The 16,317-nt window shown below is 44.8% G+C and overlaps 1 protein-coding gene across 16 annotated transcripts in view; it reads left to right on the top strand.

Annotated features, from left to right (window-relative positions):
- The window catches only part of TCF7L2 (transcription factor 7 like 2), a 201,386-nt gene that overhangs the window by 151,599 nt on the left and 33,470 nt on the right, over window positions 1-16,317 (top strand). The window contains exon 1 of one of the 16 annotated variants that reach the window (XM_015557984.1): window positions 11,703-11,810. The exons of the other annotated variants lie outside the window; for them this stretch is intronic. Within the exon in view, the coding sequence (XP_015413470.1) occupies window positions 11,718-11,810 (93 nt within the window). The 5' untranslated portion in view covers window positions 11,703-11,717. Of the gene's footprint in view, window positions 1-11,702; window positions 11,811-16,317 lie in introns of those variants that run through there. 16 annotated transcript variants of the gene reach the window in all.

The following is a 16,317-nucleotide window of genomic DNA, read 5'->3' on the forward strand; positions in this document are numbered from 1 at the left end:
GTGCGAGGCACGGGGTCCGGGGCAGGCACCGGAGTCGCGTCGTTTCCGCCTGCCTCCCCGGGAGATGTGATCCGGAGCCAGGCGAGGCTTCACAAAGCAGGCGCGTTAGCTCGCTCGCCCGGCACCCCCTCTCCCCCCATGAATAAGTAATAAAATAAATAAAAGCTTTTCCTTGAAGACTATACAGACCAAGTTTTGGGTGCTGTGTTTCTCCGTCCACTTCCAGCCGTTTCCCAGATGCCCTGGACTCAGCCTGGCAGGCAGATGGAACGTAGGGTGTACTCATGGGCATTTTAATTTGCTGGTCAGGAGAGAGTGCTTGACATTTTTATTATTTATTTATTTGATTTTGGAGGGGGGAAGAAGTCAATAAGAGCGAAATGGGTGATAATTAGGTGGGGCAGGTCCGGCAGATGAGTAATTGTTTTGTCCCTGGCTTGGGCTATTTGGACAAGGCTTAATATGTCTTGGGGCGATCAGTGGGGGGAGTTGAGATTTTATTTGAAAACTTGTGTCTTAGGGAGGGTGACATAGGGTATGTGGCTAGTAAGACAATTTTAATTTAATAGAGAGAGGCATTGTTGGTTGCTTCCCATAAAAAACTTTAAGGTTTTGGAACTGTAGACCTTCGGTGCCTTTTTCTTTCCTATTTAAAACTTTTCAACCAGCTGGTTGTCTCTCTCTTTCTGTGTGTGTGTGTGTGTGTGTGTGTGTGTGGGTGTGTATGTGTGTGTTCACCTACACTAATTGCTGACCCAGGAAAATGGATGAACCCTACAAGGCAAGACTGCAATCTGTTGGGGAAATTTCTTTCCCAAGCCCTGTAGTTGCTATTTGATAGTAAGTGTGGTCCAGGCCGCATATTTTATAAACTTTCTATTAAAGTTGGGGCATGTTATCATAAAACTCAATTGCGATACTTTGTATGACGCTCTGGGATTGAGAGATAGACATAGGATTAAAAAAACAATTTCTAGGCATTTCTAGATGATAAATTTAATTTTCTTTGCTATTTGGAGGTCTTCTTTGAAAACGCAATTGTAATGAACGCATTCAGAACTGGAGAATAGATTTACCCCCGGCTTCAAATAGTCGACGTTATCAGGCGCTGTCATTCGTTCCTTCCTATTTTCGGGCTGCTAATTGATGTTTTTGATGTCAGCAAGAAAATTGAAGAAAATGTCATGTGTGAACCAGTGCGGAAGTTAATAAGATTGACTTCGTTGACAGAATTTACAATGAGAGCAGAGACCGCATAATGGGACCGCTGCGAATTCTTTGGAGTCAAAATTGACACCTCACGCTAGGCCAGTGGTCGATAGGAGAGATGGAACATTTGGGAAAGTTCCTAATCTCATTTTTCCCCCTTTACCTTTTGGTCTCCGATGGTTATTTAGCTCCACCAGCAGCTGTTTATCCAGGGGGCTGTTGCTTCGGACCACGCCGGGCCTTAGTTCAGGCTCCCGATGCCACCAACAATGCTTATTTTTTATGCTGTTTTGAGTTTGAAAGCAAAAGAGCCTTAAAAAGGTTAGATTAAGATGTGTCCTAAGGAAAGATATACTAATATCGGTCAGGGTCATTGCAAATGCTTGGGTTATGTGCAGTAAAGCCGAAACGCAAATCCCTCCCTGAATAAAGGAATCGAGTTGGCACTAAGAAATCAGTCCTTGAGCATAATAATAGAAGGCTATAACTCGCAAGTAAAAAAATAATCCAAGTTCTTGGCCGCATGTCCCCGACCCCCCAAAGAAACATTTTAACCATGGTGCCCCTTAAACTTTTTTTTTACAAGTTATGGAAAGTTTAATATAATAGTTTAATTTTCCAGTAATGTGGCAAAGTTTATTGGATTTGTGTGTATAATTATGGATTGGATTAGTTGAGTTTGGTTCAGTGCATCTGATTATCTTCTGGCCTTTAGGGAAATGCGCTAAAACCCTAATATGTCCAGTACCCCCAAGCGGTCTCTTTTTGAAGGCGCCGCACAAAATGTGGTCTCCACCAGCACTCGGCCTCCAAGGATCTTCCGTGAGAGACATTATTCTTGGAATATCCAATTAATTCCACCGGCAGTGATCAGTTAGCGCTTCTTCTTCCTTTCTCGCCATTTGAAATGCTAACACAATGAATATTTTCTCATTGGTCTGTGTCCCTCGGCTAAGCTGTTGCCGCGGGCTGAGAATTTCATCGACTGATGAGACCAGAGGCTCCGCCAATAAAAGGTTACAGTACGTGATTTGCATGCCAAGTGGGGTTTGGTTTCATGAACTTAAAAGTTCTTTAACTTTTATTTGACTTTTTCCTTTTGTTCAAAGTGGATGGAGGGGCGAGTATGTTTGTGAGTGTTTCCAGTCTGAAAATGAACCAGGGACTGGGTCACAGTGATATTTTGGACCATCCTCATGGAGGCGGTAACGATGGCCTTTGTGTTACCAGCTTTTATGGAGAAAACCACCTCAACTTTCCAAGATCAGGTCGACAGGAAAGCATTTTTTTTTTTTAATTGTTTCGATTTTGTGTTGAGACCCTCTAGTATCCTTCAGTGGCTTCGCCTTTTGGGGAATGGTACTGTGAGAGTGTCTTGTGGTACTGATTAGTAGTATTACTAGTAGATGAAATGACAAGGGAGCATTGAGTAGGGCATTTCTTTGGAGTGGTTGATAATCAGAATCTTGGGTACCAAGGAAATAATATCTTCTAGAGGAGTATTAGTCAAAGGCAGAACACCTTCTGTTTTCAAGGGTACGTTGGAGGTGGTTACGGAATATCGAGTTGGATTGAGCACAAGAAAATGTGTAGCCGAAATACTATCAGCACCACTTTTGAACCCAGAGTAGATGATAATGGATTAGATGATAGCCTACAAAACCTGGCTTCAGAACTATTTCTCCACTAGACAAAGCCCCACGAAATAGGAGGCCAACTGCACTTACACTTCCGTTTGATTGGCTAAACGCGTGGCTCAGAAAAATAACACCTGATGGTGTCACCGTATCTCTTTCGTCTTCCAGAATCTTCCAAACTTGGATTTTATTAAGTCAAGATGCTCCCTGTTGATTGAAAGCCATAATGGAAGTCTTCTGATCTAAGGAGTATGTGGTTGACACAGAGGAGGAGGGAGTATTATAATAAAGGTACCCCAATCCCTTCTCTAAATGGGGGAAAAAGGGATTGAGGTAAAAGAAAGAGTCAGCCTTCAAACCACTGTTATCTTAGAGGAAGGGTAATGCGATTGGAGACTTGACATATTTCAACCGAATGAAAAATCATGATACCTTTACCAAAATTGTTAGCAAAAGGGAACTGGCAGGGAGGGCGAGGAATGGAGAGCAGTTCCCTCTTCTCCCCTCCCGCCCCCTTCCTCCTTCCTTTCCTAGCTGTCTGTGTGTGAGGAGCGAGGCAGGTGGCTCCCTGTGGCTGACTTTTCATGACAACATGCCATTAGAAATCGCCGTCCTGTTGATCAATCCTCTCGACATGACAGGTTTGCCGCAAGGCCTGGCTCTTTGAGCACCAGCACTGTGGCTTTTCCCTCCTTTTTTCCTGCACTAATTGGTGAAAGTTTTTTTCCGGTGCTAGTGGCAGAGGAAATTTCTTTTGAACATTGTCACAATCAAGTTTTGACTTCTTTAGAATCGCAAGTAGGTTAAGTGAGTATCAACATTGGGGAGGGGGGTGGGTGGGAGGAGGGAAAACACTAATACCAAGGTACTGCTACCTAAATTCTACGATTGGAGTCAAATTGGAAAACAAACTAATTAGATCACACACGCGCGCGCACGCGCACACACACACACTACAATGAAGCAAGCGTTAAAATTACGGCCCTTTTAAATTTCCATTACGTTTTGTCATTTTGGGGGGTCCAGCCCTGGCATTAGGGATGGGGAAAATATGTCCTTTGTGACTCCTTAATATAATAAATGGATTTAAAGCAGCAATAATGCAGACATTACATAACATACTATAAATATCAAAAGCGATGCATAAGGCTTCTACTAGTGGAATGCATTTTGCTCTGAACTACTGACATTCTTCTGTCCAAAATCAACATACGGAGAATAAACCTCTTGGCAAATGATTTGTTCTCAGATATTGATTCTTTATTGGAGTATCAAGAGGCAGTTCTGTTTCAGTTTTGCTGTTCTGGTTACATAGAAGATTATTTTTTTAAACCTTGGATATAATGACCTTTCACATTATTTAAGTCCAAACCTTATTTACCTTTCTTCTTAGAGAGAATTTGAAATCTTTTAATATCAATGACTCAAAATATCTACTGAAGATATTTGTCAAAGTATGCTTAAAGTCATATTCCTTGGTGATAGAATATTATTGGATGAAAAGTTTTGTTTAGCCTGATTGAAAGGGAATATCAATATTGAAATTTTGCACGTCACAGAATCTGCATAGTACATTCTGATTCTGGACTGTATACCATTTCAGATCATTCCTAATTGGAAAAAAAGAGTGACCGAGGATCTGAAACCCTACCTACATCTTTCCTGTGGGTTTGCGATAACTATCGAGAAAAAAATCCTGCTCAAAAATAAGGATATTGGACTAGTGATAGAAACATAGAAACCTCCTGTAAAAAGGAGGTGACTTCTGTTCCACAGCAGATACGTACTGGGAAACGAGAATTATAGAATATACATTTCTAAGATGATCAGCAGATTGTCTAGTTAATTGTTTTAGTTTTAAGCACAAAATGCAAAGGTGAAAGAAGACGCCAAAACGTCGTCCAGATCTACCTGGGCCCCTGTCCCTCCTCAGCCATCATCACACTAGCCCCAGTTGTTCCGTTATCGGGAGAGAAGTTCAGAAACCCCCACTGAAAGAAGCATCAATTCACACAATTAATTTTGCCATTGTAAAAATCATTTGTAAAATTTGCATTATTAACATTATCAAGTCACTAGTTGGTAAGACATCAGACATGAGAGTGAAGGGCAGCTTAGGGAGAGCAGGGCTTTAAACCCTCAGTAGATCGGAGTTAGGATCAAAGGCGCTTGCTTTATGTGGCTGTGCTAGACTTTGAAGTCGTGACTGCACCTACAGCACTCATTTCATCAAGTTCACTGGTGTCTTAATAGCAGATCAATAAGTTTCAAAGTCGGAGAGTTAATTTGATACTAGTGCTGATGCGGTCATGCTGGGGAAGCCGAGAGAGAGAGAGGCAGAGAAAGCTGCCTATTAACAACTCCGGCACAGAGTGCACAAGGATGCAGATTGCGGATCTGTCCGTGACCCTGGAAAGATAGGCTCGAGCCAGGAACGAGGACGCCGAGGATTGATAAAGCAAAGGGGGCCCTTAATTTAGACATCGCAGGCTATTTGGAAGCCAGTCTAGTCTATGTTTGCAAAACCTTCTGTTGGATACACACGCATGTGTGTGTGTGCACATATGTGCGTTTGGTATACATAAGCATGTGACATGTGCCGGGGGAGACACATGCACACGCTTTTCTGAAATAAAGGCGGAAATCTGCATAAGGACCGCTGCAGGTTTTATGGGAGGATGTGTGGAAAAATGGTGCAGAATCTGTAGTTTTTAAAGGGAGCTTTGAAAGTGTGCTTACATCATAGGGGGCTATGTTTGTTTTTTTTTATGTGGCATTGGGAATATCTCTTTAAGTGAATAACACTTAGGCAATCATAATTTGATACAAGTCCATTTTGATCCACCTAAAAAAAAAAGAGAGCTCTTGAAGAGAAATCTTAGCCCCAAATTTCCTTCCTTCTTCATCGCATCACTTGATGTGCATGCAAACAAATGGGATTCTCTGTGGAACTCTATCATCACTCCCTTGCAAAATTTTGTCTGAAATCTCCCCAGGTCTATGATATGATATGATACATATTATGATATATTCCAAAGGTTTGTTGGACATAAAGAGCCAATAGTTAAAGGCACTGGTAAATTGAAAGAGAGAGTAAAAGTTAGGCCAAAGGGGAATATTTGTATGTTGAAATTTTTTTCTTTGTGTTCAGTGGTTTGGTGGAGGTTCTTCTTACGGGATAAGCATAAATATTGTGGGGTGTGTGGTAGAGGTGACATCAGTGGCTATTGCAGGAGGGGATTTGGGGAGAGGGCTTTTTTTTTTGGTGCAAAGGGAAGGTTGTAAGGATGCAGAGTTCAAAGATACAAATTGCGAGAAAGTAGAAACCTTTAAAATAATTTTTTTTATAAGAACTTTCCCATCTGTATGTACAGCACCGGCTTCCCAGCATCGAAGGTCAGATTCACACCCTTTTCGAACAAAACTCTAATTTAGAATGTTCATCTGAGGGTTGATAATGGTATTAGAAGGCCAGTGGGGTGGTCAGTGGGTGTTGTAGATTAGCTCAGTGGCCATTACGGCTTTACCTAGACCCCCACGATTCATTGGGTAGATTAACCATCACATCTGTCATTTTATCCCTTTTAGTTCTCCCCTTTTTACCACATTTAAAATACGAAAAGGGGGGTGGAAATATCATCTCGAAGACAATTTATATGGAGCAAGCCCACGAAGAACGCTATTCCTAAAACCTCTAAGAAATCGCCGTATAGATCTGTGTGTGTATATGTATAAGATGGTCATACGTGGTATCACTTTGCATGACATAAAGATATAGATGTTGAAATGATGTCGGTGAATTCAAATAAGTTGGTTATGCCAGGTAAGCTGCAAGTTTTTACACCTAATTCCTCTTAGTTAGTCGTTTGCCTATTTTGTAGAGAGAGTTTTGTGTTTTAATAATCTTGTAAAACGTTTTCTGCTAACTGGGCTGGTTCTGTTAGTTTAATTTCTGACAAAACTTCCATTTCAACTTTGTGGAACCATAAATCAGATAGCCTTGCTTTCTCGGGATCATAATGGCTAGTCGCTCCGTAATGGCAGTTCAGGTTCCGGTGTGTTTGTGAGCAGGCTTTTTCGTTGCGTTGTGTTGGTTCCTATGTGTTTGTTCCGGGAAGATGTCACTGTTAAAGGGAGCTTAGGAGTTTCTGTAAATGTAATGGTTCATCCTGAATAAAGCGAGAGAGACAGTGCTTGGAATCTGGGGAATAGAGGTGGAAGGAGCCGAGCTGATGAAGGTGTTTCTTGTCAAATTTGTGTAGGAATTATTTACCGTGCTGTCTTTCCGGAGCTGCTACAGTAAAAGTGAAGACGGAAAATTATCCCAGATGGGACGAATAGCTCGTTCTCTGTTCTTTTTTTAAAAAGGAAAAGATTTCAGGGGGAAAAAAAAAAAGTCGTTTTCTTTAGAAGAGTATGAATAAAATCTGGACAGCTGTCGAAAAAGATATGCCGTCTGCATTTTTTTAAAAAAAATTTCTAACCGCCACCATAACTAAATAGCTTGAATAGTACATCTTTTTTTTTTTCCCCTTCATACATAATGATCTCTACTTCATTAAAAGCGTATTAATCTGGCTCCCAGTCTCTTGGGAGACACCTTAAGATGATGATATTGTGGGGTTTTTTTTTCCCCCCGAATTGTTTAAAAAAAAAATTCTAGCAGATTTGGTCCCTGTCAGTCAGAAATAATTGTGTTCTTAATCTTGTCCCTGATGGATGACTCGGAGTTCAGCAACGGGCTGGCTCCAATGACAAATACAATATTAATATTCATTAACTGCTTTGACAATGCTAATTTTGATGCAGTAGTAAAGGGCCTTCCAAAGTTAGCGGCCAAAGCATCAGAGCTGCGCAAGGTGGCAAGATAATTTGTGCTGGTTTGCTGAGCTGAAGGCTTTTAAAGTCCCTAGCAAAAAGCTAGGTACCACAAACAAAAAAGAGAAAGGGAAAAAAGTTCTGAAGCATTGGAAGGCAGGGCTGCGGAAATAATACGATCACAGTCCGCTAAAAAATTTGACACCTCTGATGCAGTTTCTTTGAGTGAAATTTCTACAAAGTTGCAACAAAAAAAGCATAGCATGGTAAGTCAGCACATTCTTGATTTTGTTTAATCTTTTTGATCTTTTCAATTATCGCTATTTGAAGATCAATAGTCATTTTTTCCTACGATGCTTAGAAGACGCGCAGCGGTGGTTTAATATGTGTTAGGACCATTTGCTTTTAAAGGAACACATCCACAAGTTTCGGTAGGTTTTTTTTTTTTTTTTAAGTTAGTCATGGAAAATGTTATACAGTAAATTGTTCTGAATTCTTTTACATTTTTGGTGTTTTGAATGGTCTATTTTGGCGTTTGTATTCCCTCCCCCCCTTCCCCCCCAAAAAAAAAGAATTCAGCAAGATAATTAAGATCTGGTTGTTGTCAAGAATTTCGAGGGACTTTTCAGCCGGCAAAAACAAAACAAAACAAAACAAAAAAACTTAGGAATGAAGTGGTCCTCTAACTTTATCTAAATTCAGCCAGTTTTCCCTTCTGTCTCCGAATGGCATCCGATAGCTGTTAAAGCTTAACTTCGCTGGAGAGCCGCAAGCCACTACTTTCACCAACTTAGGTGAACTTGTGTGGACTATTGAAATTGCCTTTATGTTTGCCAAGTCGGCAAACAAAATATCAGTCTTTGTTCTTTTGATTGAATGCTGGGTTGGAGGGTGAAAGAAAAAAAAAAGAGTAAGAAAGCCCTGCCTTTTTTTTTTTTTTTACACCCCCTCCCTTTTTTGGGGGGTGGGTTGTTGTGGAACCGGGGGGGAGCGCCCATTATTGTGCCCTTCCCTATCAAGCGAGATAATTCTGTGAATGGGACTGTGCGTGAGCATCCTGTCTGGCGGCGCTGCTGGTGCGAACCAGGGCGCCCTCTCCCCGCGCCTGCCCGGCCGGTCCCGCTCGTCTCAAGCCCTTGCATGCTCTCGAGGTTTGCTGTCACTTTGCAGTAACTTTAAGATTGATGTCCCTTTGCCTGGCAAGCTGCCCGAAGGAGTAGGTATTTTTTTTCTTTTTTTGTAAACTCCCCTTAAAAAAAAAAAAACAACGAAAAAAGAAAATGACACTACTTTTTCATTCCAAACTTTGAGCCTGGGACTACAGGACCCTGCTGTATTATCCTTGGTAAACTCGGAAATGAGTGTTTGGGGAGGGGGTTTCGTGTCTTGTCGCCCACCAAGTCACAGCCACAAACGCTCCACCCTCCTGCCCTCCCTCCTCTCTCTCCATCCCCAAATATTTTCCTAAAGGGTCTGATTTTTTTCTACTTTTCCTATGTTTTCATCCATTTCCCCCTTCCTCCCATCTCCAACTTATTTATTTAAAACAACAAAACAAAGTTTTGCCGATGATGTGGGTGAGGACCCTTGGATGTTAAGGGACACCCTGTTGCCTTTATTTCTTCTCCACATGATCGTAGTTTTATGCTGAAAGGGAAGGAATCTCTCTCTCTCTCTCTCTCTCTCTCTCTCTCTCTCTCTCGTTCTCTCTCTGATTTGGGAAAGTTTTTGTTTGTTTGTTTAAAAATCCCACAGAACTTTACAGCATTTGATCACCTTCTGATTTTCTTATGGAAATGTTCTAAGCATGTGCGTCCCGGGGTCTGGCTGGGGCTGGAGCCACGGGACAGCAGATTTCCGGGAGCAGGGTCTTAGGAGGAGTTAGTTTGAAGAAATTCACGAGATTTGCCCGTTCTGGTGAAGGAGGAAGAGGACGAGGTCTGTCTGGAATGCGTTGCCTCATCTTGGTGTTTTCATGCTCCCTGCCTTTGGAGACGGCCGGAAAATAGATTCCGAGCCCAAGTTGCGCATCCTGTTGGCTGCACTTTATAAGTTATTGTTGCTGAGTGGCTGGGAGCTGTCCATCAGTGGGGAGGGAACTCGCCGTTGACTTAAGAAATTGCATGTGTGACAAAGGCAGCTGGCCGAGTGTGGTGGTCCCCGTGAATAGAGGGAGGGGAGCAATTAGGGGGCTGTGTGGTTGGGGCTTTTTACTTGTCAAACGGAGGCTCGTTGCTTTTGTTGTCGCCATGTAAAGGGAAATAGCAGGGTTTTGTTTTGGTATTAAGGGCCTTAAGGGTTGCTGCCTGACACTTGCACAGAGGCCGGAGAAGTCCAGAACATGGGGCCCCGGAGCAGAATTTTTAAAAAGAAGAAAATGAAGAATTCTCACTTTTTTGTTGTGTTTAAGCCTGTCCAGCCCTTGTATTTTTGGTTTGTTTTTTTTTGGGGTGGGGGGTGAGGGGGGATAAGGTTACTAACTTGTCCGGTGTATTAACAGATTGCTTAAAGACCAGCGCCATGGCAACAGTCCTGTCTGTGGTGGGTTTGGAGATAAACATCTGGGCCGTGGGGTTGATACATTAAAACCATCTCCTCCTCTGTTAGCTGTCCTGCCGCCAGAAAAAACCAAACCTTTGCCACTGGTCTTGCTTCCAGCGACACAGGTTCAGGATGCCCGGCCGAGGGGCGGCAGGGGGTTTCTTACCTGCATGCAAATGGGGCTGTGTGTGTGCTTCTGAAGAGGGGGAGAGGGTGCCGTGATTTAACGCTGGGGCGGGAGAGGCATTCTGGGCGAGTTTGGTCCTCTGCAACTTTCCTCTGGCCGCAACCCCTCCTGGAGCCGCCACCCTCCCACCCTCCCCTCCTTGGCGTAAAATTGGACCATTTCAGGCTGTGATGTCTGAGTCTCTCAACTCCAATTAGCTTAAACCCACACAAATGCACCTGGCCCTGGATCCTATGAGAGCCCCAGGAAAAGTAAGTCGGGTTCGTGGGGTTCAGGGACTAGCATGCGCGTGCTCTTTCGCTCTCTCTCTCTCTCTCTCTCTCTCTCTCTCTCTCTCTCTCTCTCTCTCTCTCTCTCTCTCTCTCTCTCTCTCTCTCTCTCATTCTGGGCAAAGCTCACAAAACTCAATAGTCAGAAAGCAAGTTAGTGTTCCGACTCCTGGATGCCAGTGAACACAGGAAGCTTGTCCTGTTTCCCGGGAGGTCGGGACACTCAGGCACAGTCTCTTACTCTAGAAGCAGAAGACGGGGTGTGTGCGTGCGGCAGGCAAGGCCCTACCAAGTGTCACTCCCGTGTCACGGTGACAAGAAAATATACTTTTCTCCTCCCTCCCCCTCTCCCATCGCAGCCCTCTCCCTAAGAAATTTGTTGTGAGGGATTTGACAATGTCGCAGATAAAGTGCCTGCCTCCCGCCTTGTGCTGATCATTCTCCCTCATGGCTGACCGTAATTTCTTAGCTACTCTTAGTGGTGGCTCTGCCCCTGCTGCCCAAGGTAACGGGTGAGGGAGGGGGCTTGGCTTAGGCGCCCTGAGCTGCCTGGGAAAATGGGCCTTCCCCCTTCCTTCATGGATTTTGTAGTGGTACAGATCAGAAACTAGAAGGAGTTTTTAAATGAAAAGCCCTTTAAAGTAATATAATCTGCAGCCAAGTGAATTGGTTATTAGGTTGCCGTTTGTTTTGTTTTTATTTTTGTTTTGATTTGGCTTTTGAGAGATGTACGCGGAGGGGGAAGAATTAGCAAAATAATGATAGACAGTGTGAATGAGAACCCTGAGCATCTGGAGTATGCCAGGACAGAAATCTGGAGCCATCTCTATCTTTTAAGATGTTTTCTTCTTCTTCTTTTTTCTTCAGCCCTTTAAGTGAAAGGAGTAAAGGGAGGGGAAGCTGGGAGGAAGAAGAAAAGTGAGAAAAGCAGTAAGGGAGGAGGAAAAAAAAAAAGCTGGCCCAGTCCCATCTCGAAGGTACAGAGAAAGTTTTTGTGAGGTGGAGAGAAAGAAAACCAAAGCTATTATGTACCCTAGGGATGCGATTTTAGTGGGAATGGAGTATTTGAGTGGGAAGGGAGGCACACTGGCCTCCGGGCTCTCTCTCTTCCAGCAGTTGGGCAGTTGGCACCTCAATTTGAATTGCTGGGTGAGTAGTGGTGTGCGTGAGTGTATGTGTGCGTGTGTGTGTGTGAGAGTGCGTGTGTTATGTGTGTCCATGTCCTTACTTATGGTCGTGACCATTAAACCTCTGTGCTTTTTAAATTTTTTTATTTTTTAATTCAGACGTTGGGAAAGAAAAAACAAAATGAGAATAAATGGTCAATTCAAGCTGTGCCCTTTTGTGATGTACTTTTCATGGCAGTTTTTGGGGGAGGGGGCGAAAGGGTTAAAAAAAAGATGGGGTGGAGAGAAAGCTTGACTTTCATCCCAGTCCTCAACAGTTCTGTAGCCTGGCAGGTCCCGCTCCCCAAGTGCAAGTGTGCGTGAGCTGGGATCTGGAAAAGGGTGGTGGGCTTGGGGTTTCTTCTAACAAACAAATGCGGTGTTTCATTTTTTTCCTTCACTCACCAGGGTGGGCTCCACTGGAAGAAAGAGAAGGAAAAGGATACTGCCTCACAGAGGACCGTACTTTCTCAAAGCTCGAACATTTTTCCTTTTCTTTTCTTTTCTTTTCTTTTCTTTTCTTTTCTTTTCTTTTCTTTTCTTTTCTTTCCCTTCCCTTCCCTTCCTGCCTTCCTTCCTTCCTTCCTTCCTTCCTTCCTTCCTTCCTTCCTTCCTTCCTTCCTTCGCAGTAAGGTTTTTACAGTAGCAGTGCGTGTGTACACTGTGTATTTTGGTTTCATATTTAATGCTGACTTTCTGTGGCTCTGTCTTTAGTTGTATTTCTCTTCCATCTCCAAATTTAGATGCTGGCCTTGCAGGCTACAGTCTTGCTCATGGCGTTTGCATTTGCTGAACTTAATATGAAATGTGTTTTGGGAACCTGAGCAAGAGGCCGGTGGCCGCCCACTGTGCTCACGCTGCTGGTTAGGAAGACGGCCTTTTCAGTATCAGCCGTGGGCTTAGGAGACACTGCACTCGGCTGAACTGATGGGCCAGACCCTTTGTCACGAGCTCTACGGGCATTCGTTCTCTGGAATTTGGAGGTGGTTCCTTCATTATTTGAAGGAATTATCTTCATCATTACTTTTGTTATGTTTGTGGTTGTTGAATGGCCAAACACAGAAGCAGTGGCCGATCGGCTCTTAGATCCAATATCTTGGGGAAGAAGGAATGAAGTAGACCACAGATTCTAAGAATCCTTATGTTTTCAAAATCATGAGCCCTGTATGTGGTATTAAAATACAAAGAGGTAGATCAGTTCTCCAGTCCTGCATGAAGGAATGACAGATGTAGTCTTGGTGTTCCTTTCTGGTTGCATGTAAGTTTCTAGCTCAGTGTAGCATTGAGAGCTCTGGGGAGGAGACTGCAGGCTGGCACTGCAAATGGATCCGTTGTGTTGGTGCGAATTTCCCACCCAGCCCAGTTCCCTGTTTCCAAGACTGCCGAAAGGTTCCAGATCTTTCCTGGACTCAAATTACTTGGGTTACTCAGTCCTGGTCCTGCTGCTTCGGAGATGGTTTAGTCTCCATTCTCGATATCTTAGAGGAGGGGAGTTCCTTTCAAAGGGTAAACTCTCGACTCCAGTGATGCAGTTATTAGGATCTTTGTATTGTCACTTCAGGCCGCTGCATCGGCCTTTTCTGGAAGCAACAGAGCCTGCAACCTTATATTCTTCGCGAAACCTCCCCTTTGTGGTTTGGGGCTGGTAGGGGGCCCGACTGCGCTATGTAGTAGAATTCTTTCCTTCTGTCATATTTGGGACGCGATGAAATCCTGCCATGCCCTCCTGATCACATACATACTTCTGCACACATTGGAGGATTTTTTTTAAAACTGAACTTTGCCTGGGTCACTCCCTCCCTTGTTACCTTAAACTTCTAGCCGGCCAGCTTGCCATCAGAGGGAGCAGCAGCACTGAGTCAGTCCTCCCCGCCCCATGGCAGCTCTGGGTCCTTCTCACGTGTGTCATTTATGGGGGCTGTGGGTGTCCGTCGAAGGATGCCCATGTTGGGGACACGGACGGGACAAAGTGGAGAGAACAATGCAGCTCGCCTTTGCTCTGTCTGCCTTTCAAGTCTGTGCTGAATTCCCGCGGAATCCAGAGTTCTTGGTTCTGGGGCCACACGCTCTTTCCTGGGGAGAAATCTACCTGCTCTCTCAAGGAAACCACTGTTGCTGGAGCTTTTAGCAGACATCGTGTAGCAGGCATGGCTTTCAGATGCAGAGGTTTAGATCGGAAAGTTAGGTCCAGGGTGAATGTGGAAAACGGAAGACATTTTTTACACAGCTGTTCGTTGTAAATGAATTAGAGAGGTGGGATCGGATTTTGTTCACTGCTTCTTTCTCAAAATCCCCAGGATGTAATAACCATTATGTACTTACAATTTATTCCTAATCAAAATTGGTGATTTCCTTTCCATTAGTTTAGGATTCTGTAGATTTTGGGGTTGTTGTGTTGGGTTTTTTTGGGGGGGAGAAGGAGGGGCGAGTGGCCTGGAATTCATTATTTTTTTAAAAGTTTTCAAGTTGAGCCTTTTGGACTTCTTCATTTGGAAGAGGTTAGCTTTATCCCTGGCACTGCTTTGAAACAGCCAGGCCCTCGTACCCAATTCCCACATCTTCTCTGCATATTAGGACACTTCACAAGGTTGATTATGTTAACACTAATCATTTCATTCCCAAGTGGGAGAGACACATCTTGCGGGAAGGTAGAGATTGCAGATTCCTGGGCAATTTCTTAGGGGCGAAGCGGCTGGTTCTGCGTCTCTGAGACCTGGTGGAGGGTGAGGACAGCCAGGGATCCCCGTGGTACTGCCACACCCCCTCCCTGACGCCTGCCAGGGGTGCCTGGGATGCCCTGGCTTGCTCCTGGAGGAAGGCCAGCAGGAAGCAAACACTGGGACTCACTGGTCAGGGGCGAGCCTGGACCAGCGGGCCAAGACTGTCCGCTTACAAGTGCTTTCAAGGGTAGTGGGGGTGGGGGTGGGGGTTACAATAGGATGCTTTCTTTTTATTGGGAAATTAATGAGAATGAGTGGAAATAAATTAGGTTTAATGAACTTAACTAGAAGTAATTGTTCAAGAGCCTGTGTGAAAGCACAGCTTTGCTGGGCTGGGCCTTGGCCTCTGCGTTCACAAAGCCAGGCAGCTGGAGCACATCTTTATTCTCCAGGTTAAAAATAAATGTTCCCTGCGTGCTCCCCGCTCCCCCTCCCCTCCTGGCCCAACCCACCTCTCTTTCCTCCTTTTTGGGGATTCAGAAAAGGTTAATAAGAAGAGCTGAATTTGGCCCCCTAGACCCTTAGTGCTTGACAATGTGGTGTGTGACTAGCTGGGTTGTTACGTTATAGAAGGGGCAAAAGGAAAAAAGTAAAAGGCCGAGAGCTTAGGGTGGTTTGAGTTAGTTCTGTGTATGTGCATGTGTGTGTGAGAATTTGGATGAAAATTGTCTGCACATTTATTCTCTCCCTGCCCGCCCCGCTCAGTCATTTCCCTGCAGGAAGAATTTTAATGCCCGTGTGAGTGCCTGAGAAACTGTGAGTCGGCAGAATTTTGTAGTTGGCAGGGAGCATCTTCTCTCTTCCCCTTCTTGCTGTCTAAATGGATCTGACTGGGGAAGGGGGAGGAGCCCGCCATTGATAATGTACAAAACACACATAAGCAGCACCCCAGAGTGTCAGGCTCCCAGGGTCACAGAACTGTGACTTGGCAGCCTGGTGGCTCCATGATTCCTTCGCAGCTGGGCCAGGGGCTGTCCGCTGGGTGCTGAGGCAGCAGGGGTGGAGGAGGGGTGCTCCTTGTCTGCATCTCACTGCAGATCTCCTTTCTCTTAACTACCTCGTTTCTCCAAGCAAACCTCGAACCCTGTGAAGCCTTCTCCTTTTTATTTATTATTTCCAACCGGCAGTGCTGTAGCTATCAATAGAAGTCTTGTCCAGGGAACAAAGCACCATTAGCCGGGGGCGAGGCCTCCGAGAGGAGCTTTGTCCTCCTGGGAGTGAACCCTGGGCACTGCCCTAGATGGGTCCTCGCTGGCTGGGCTTCTGAGAGCTGTGACTCCGGAGAGAGGGTAAAAGGATGAAAGAAACCCGTTTGGCCCAGCGTGGAAGTGTGCCTGCCACCCTTCCCTCTGTGTATGGAGGAGGTTTGCAGGGTACAGCAGCCAGATGCTCACCTGATACGTTGGGATGGGACTGTGTGCACGGACCTGCGCCCAGGTTGCTCTGTGTGTCTCCTTGGGGTGGTTGGAGCAGCTGCAGTGGTTGCTAGTTTTGGGGGTAACGGGTTGTTGAGGTTTACCTTTGCTGACCATTCCTACCCTCTGGCACATCGTCTGAGAAAAAAAAAATAGGACTGCTTGAGTCATCAAGGGGTTGTTGATGAGTAAGAAGCTGCCCCTGGCTCAGCCCCAGCCCCTCCTCTTCTCCAGCTCTCCCAGCACCCCATGGCTCCGGTGACGTGCGACACCCATTAACATGTTGCTGGTCACCATTGGCCTCGGTGCAGCCATAGTAAGCGGCATCTGAAAAGTGCACTGGAGATGAGCCATA

Source organism: Myotis davidii, unplaced genomic scaffold (genome assembly GCF_000327345.1).
Source record: "Myotis davidii unplaced genomic scaffold, ASM32734v1 scaffold107, whole genome shotgun sequence".
Classification (NCBI taxonomy): Eukaryota; Metazoa; Chordata; class Mammalia; order Chiroptera; family Vespertilionidae; genus Myotis; species Myotis davidii.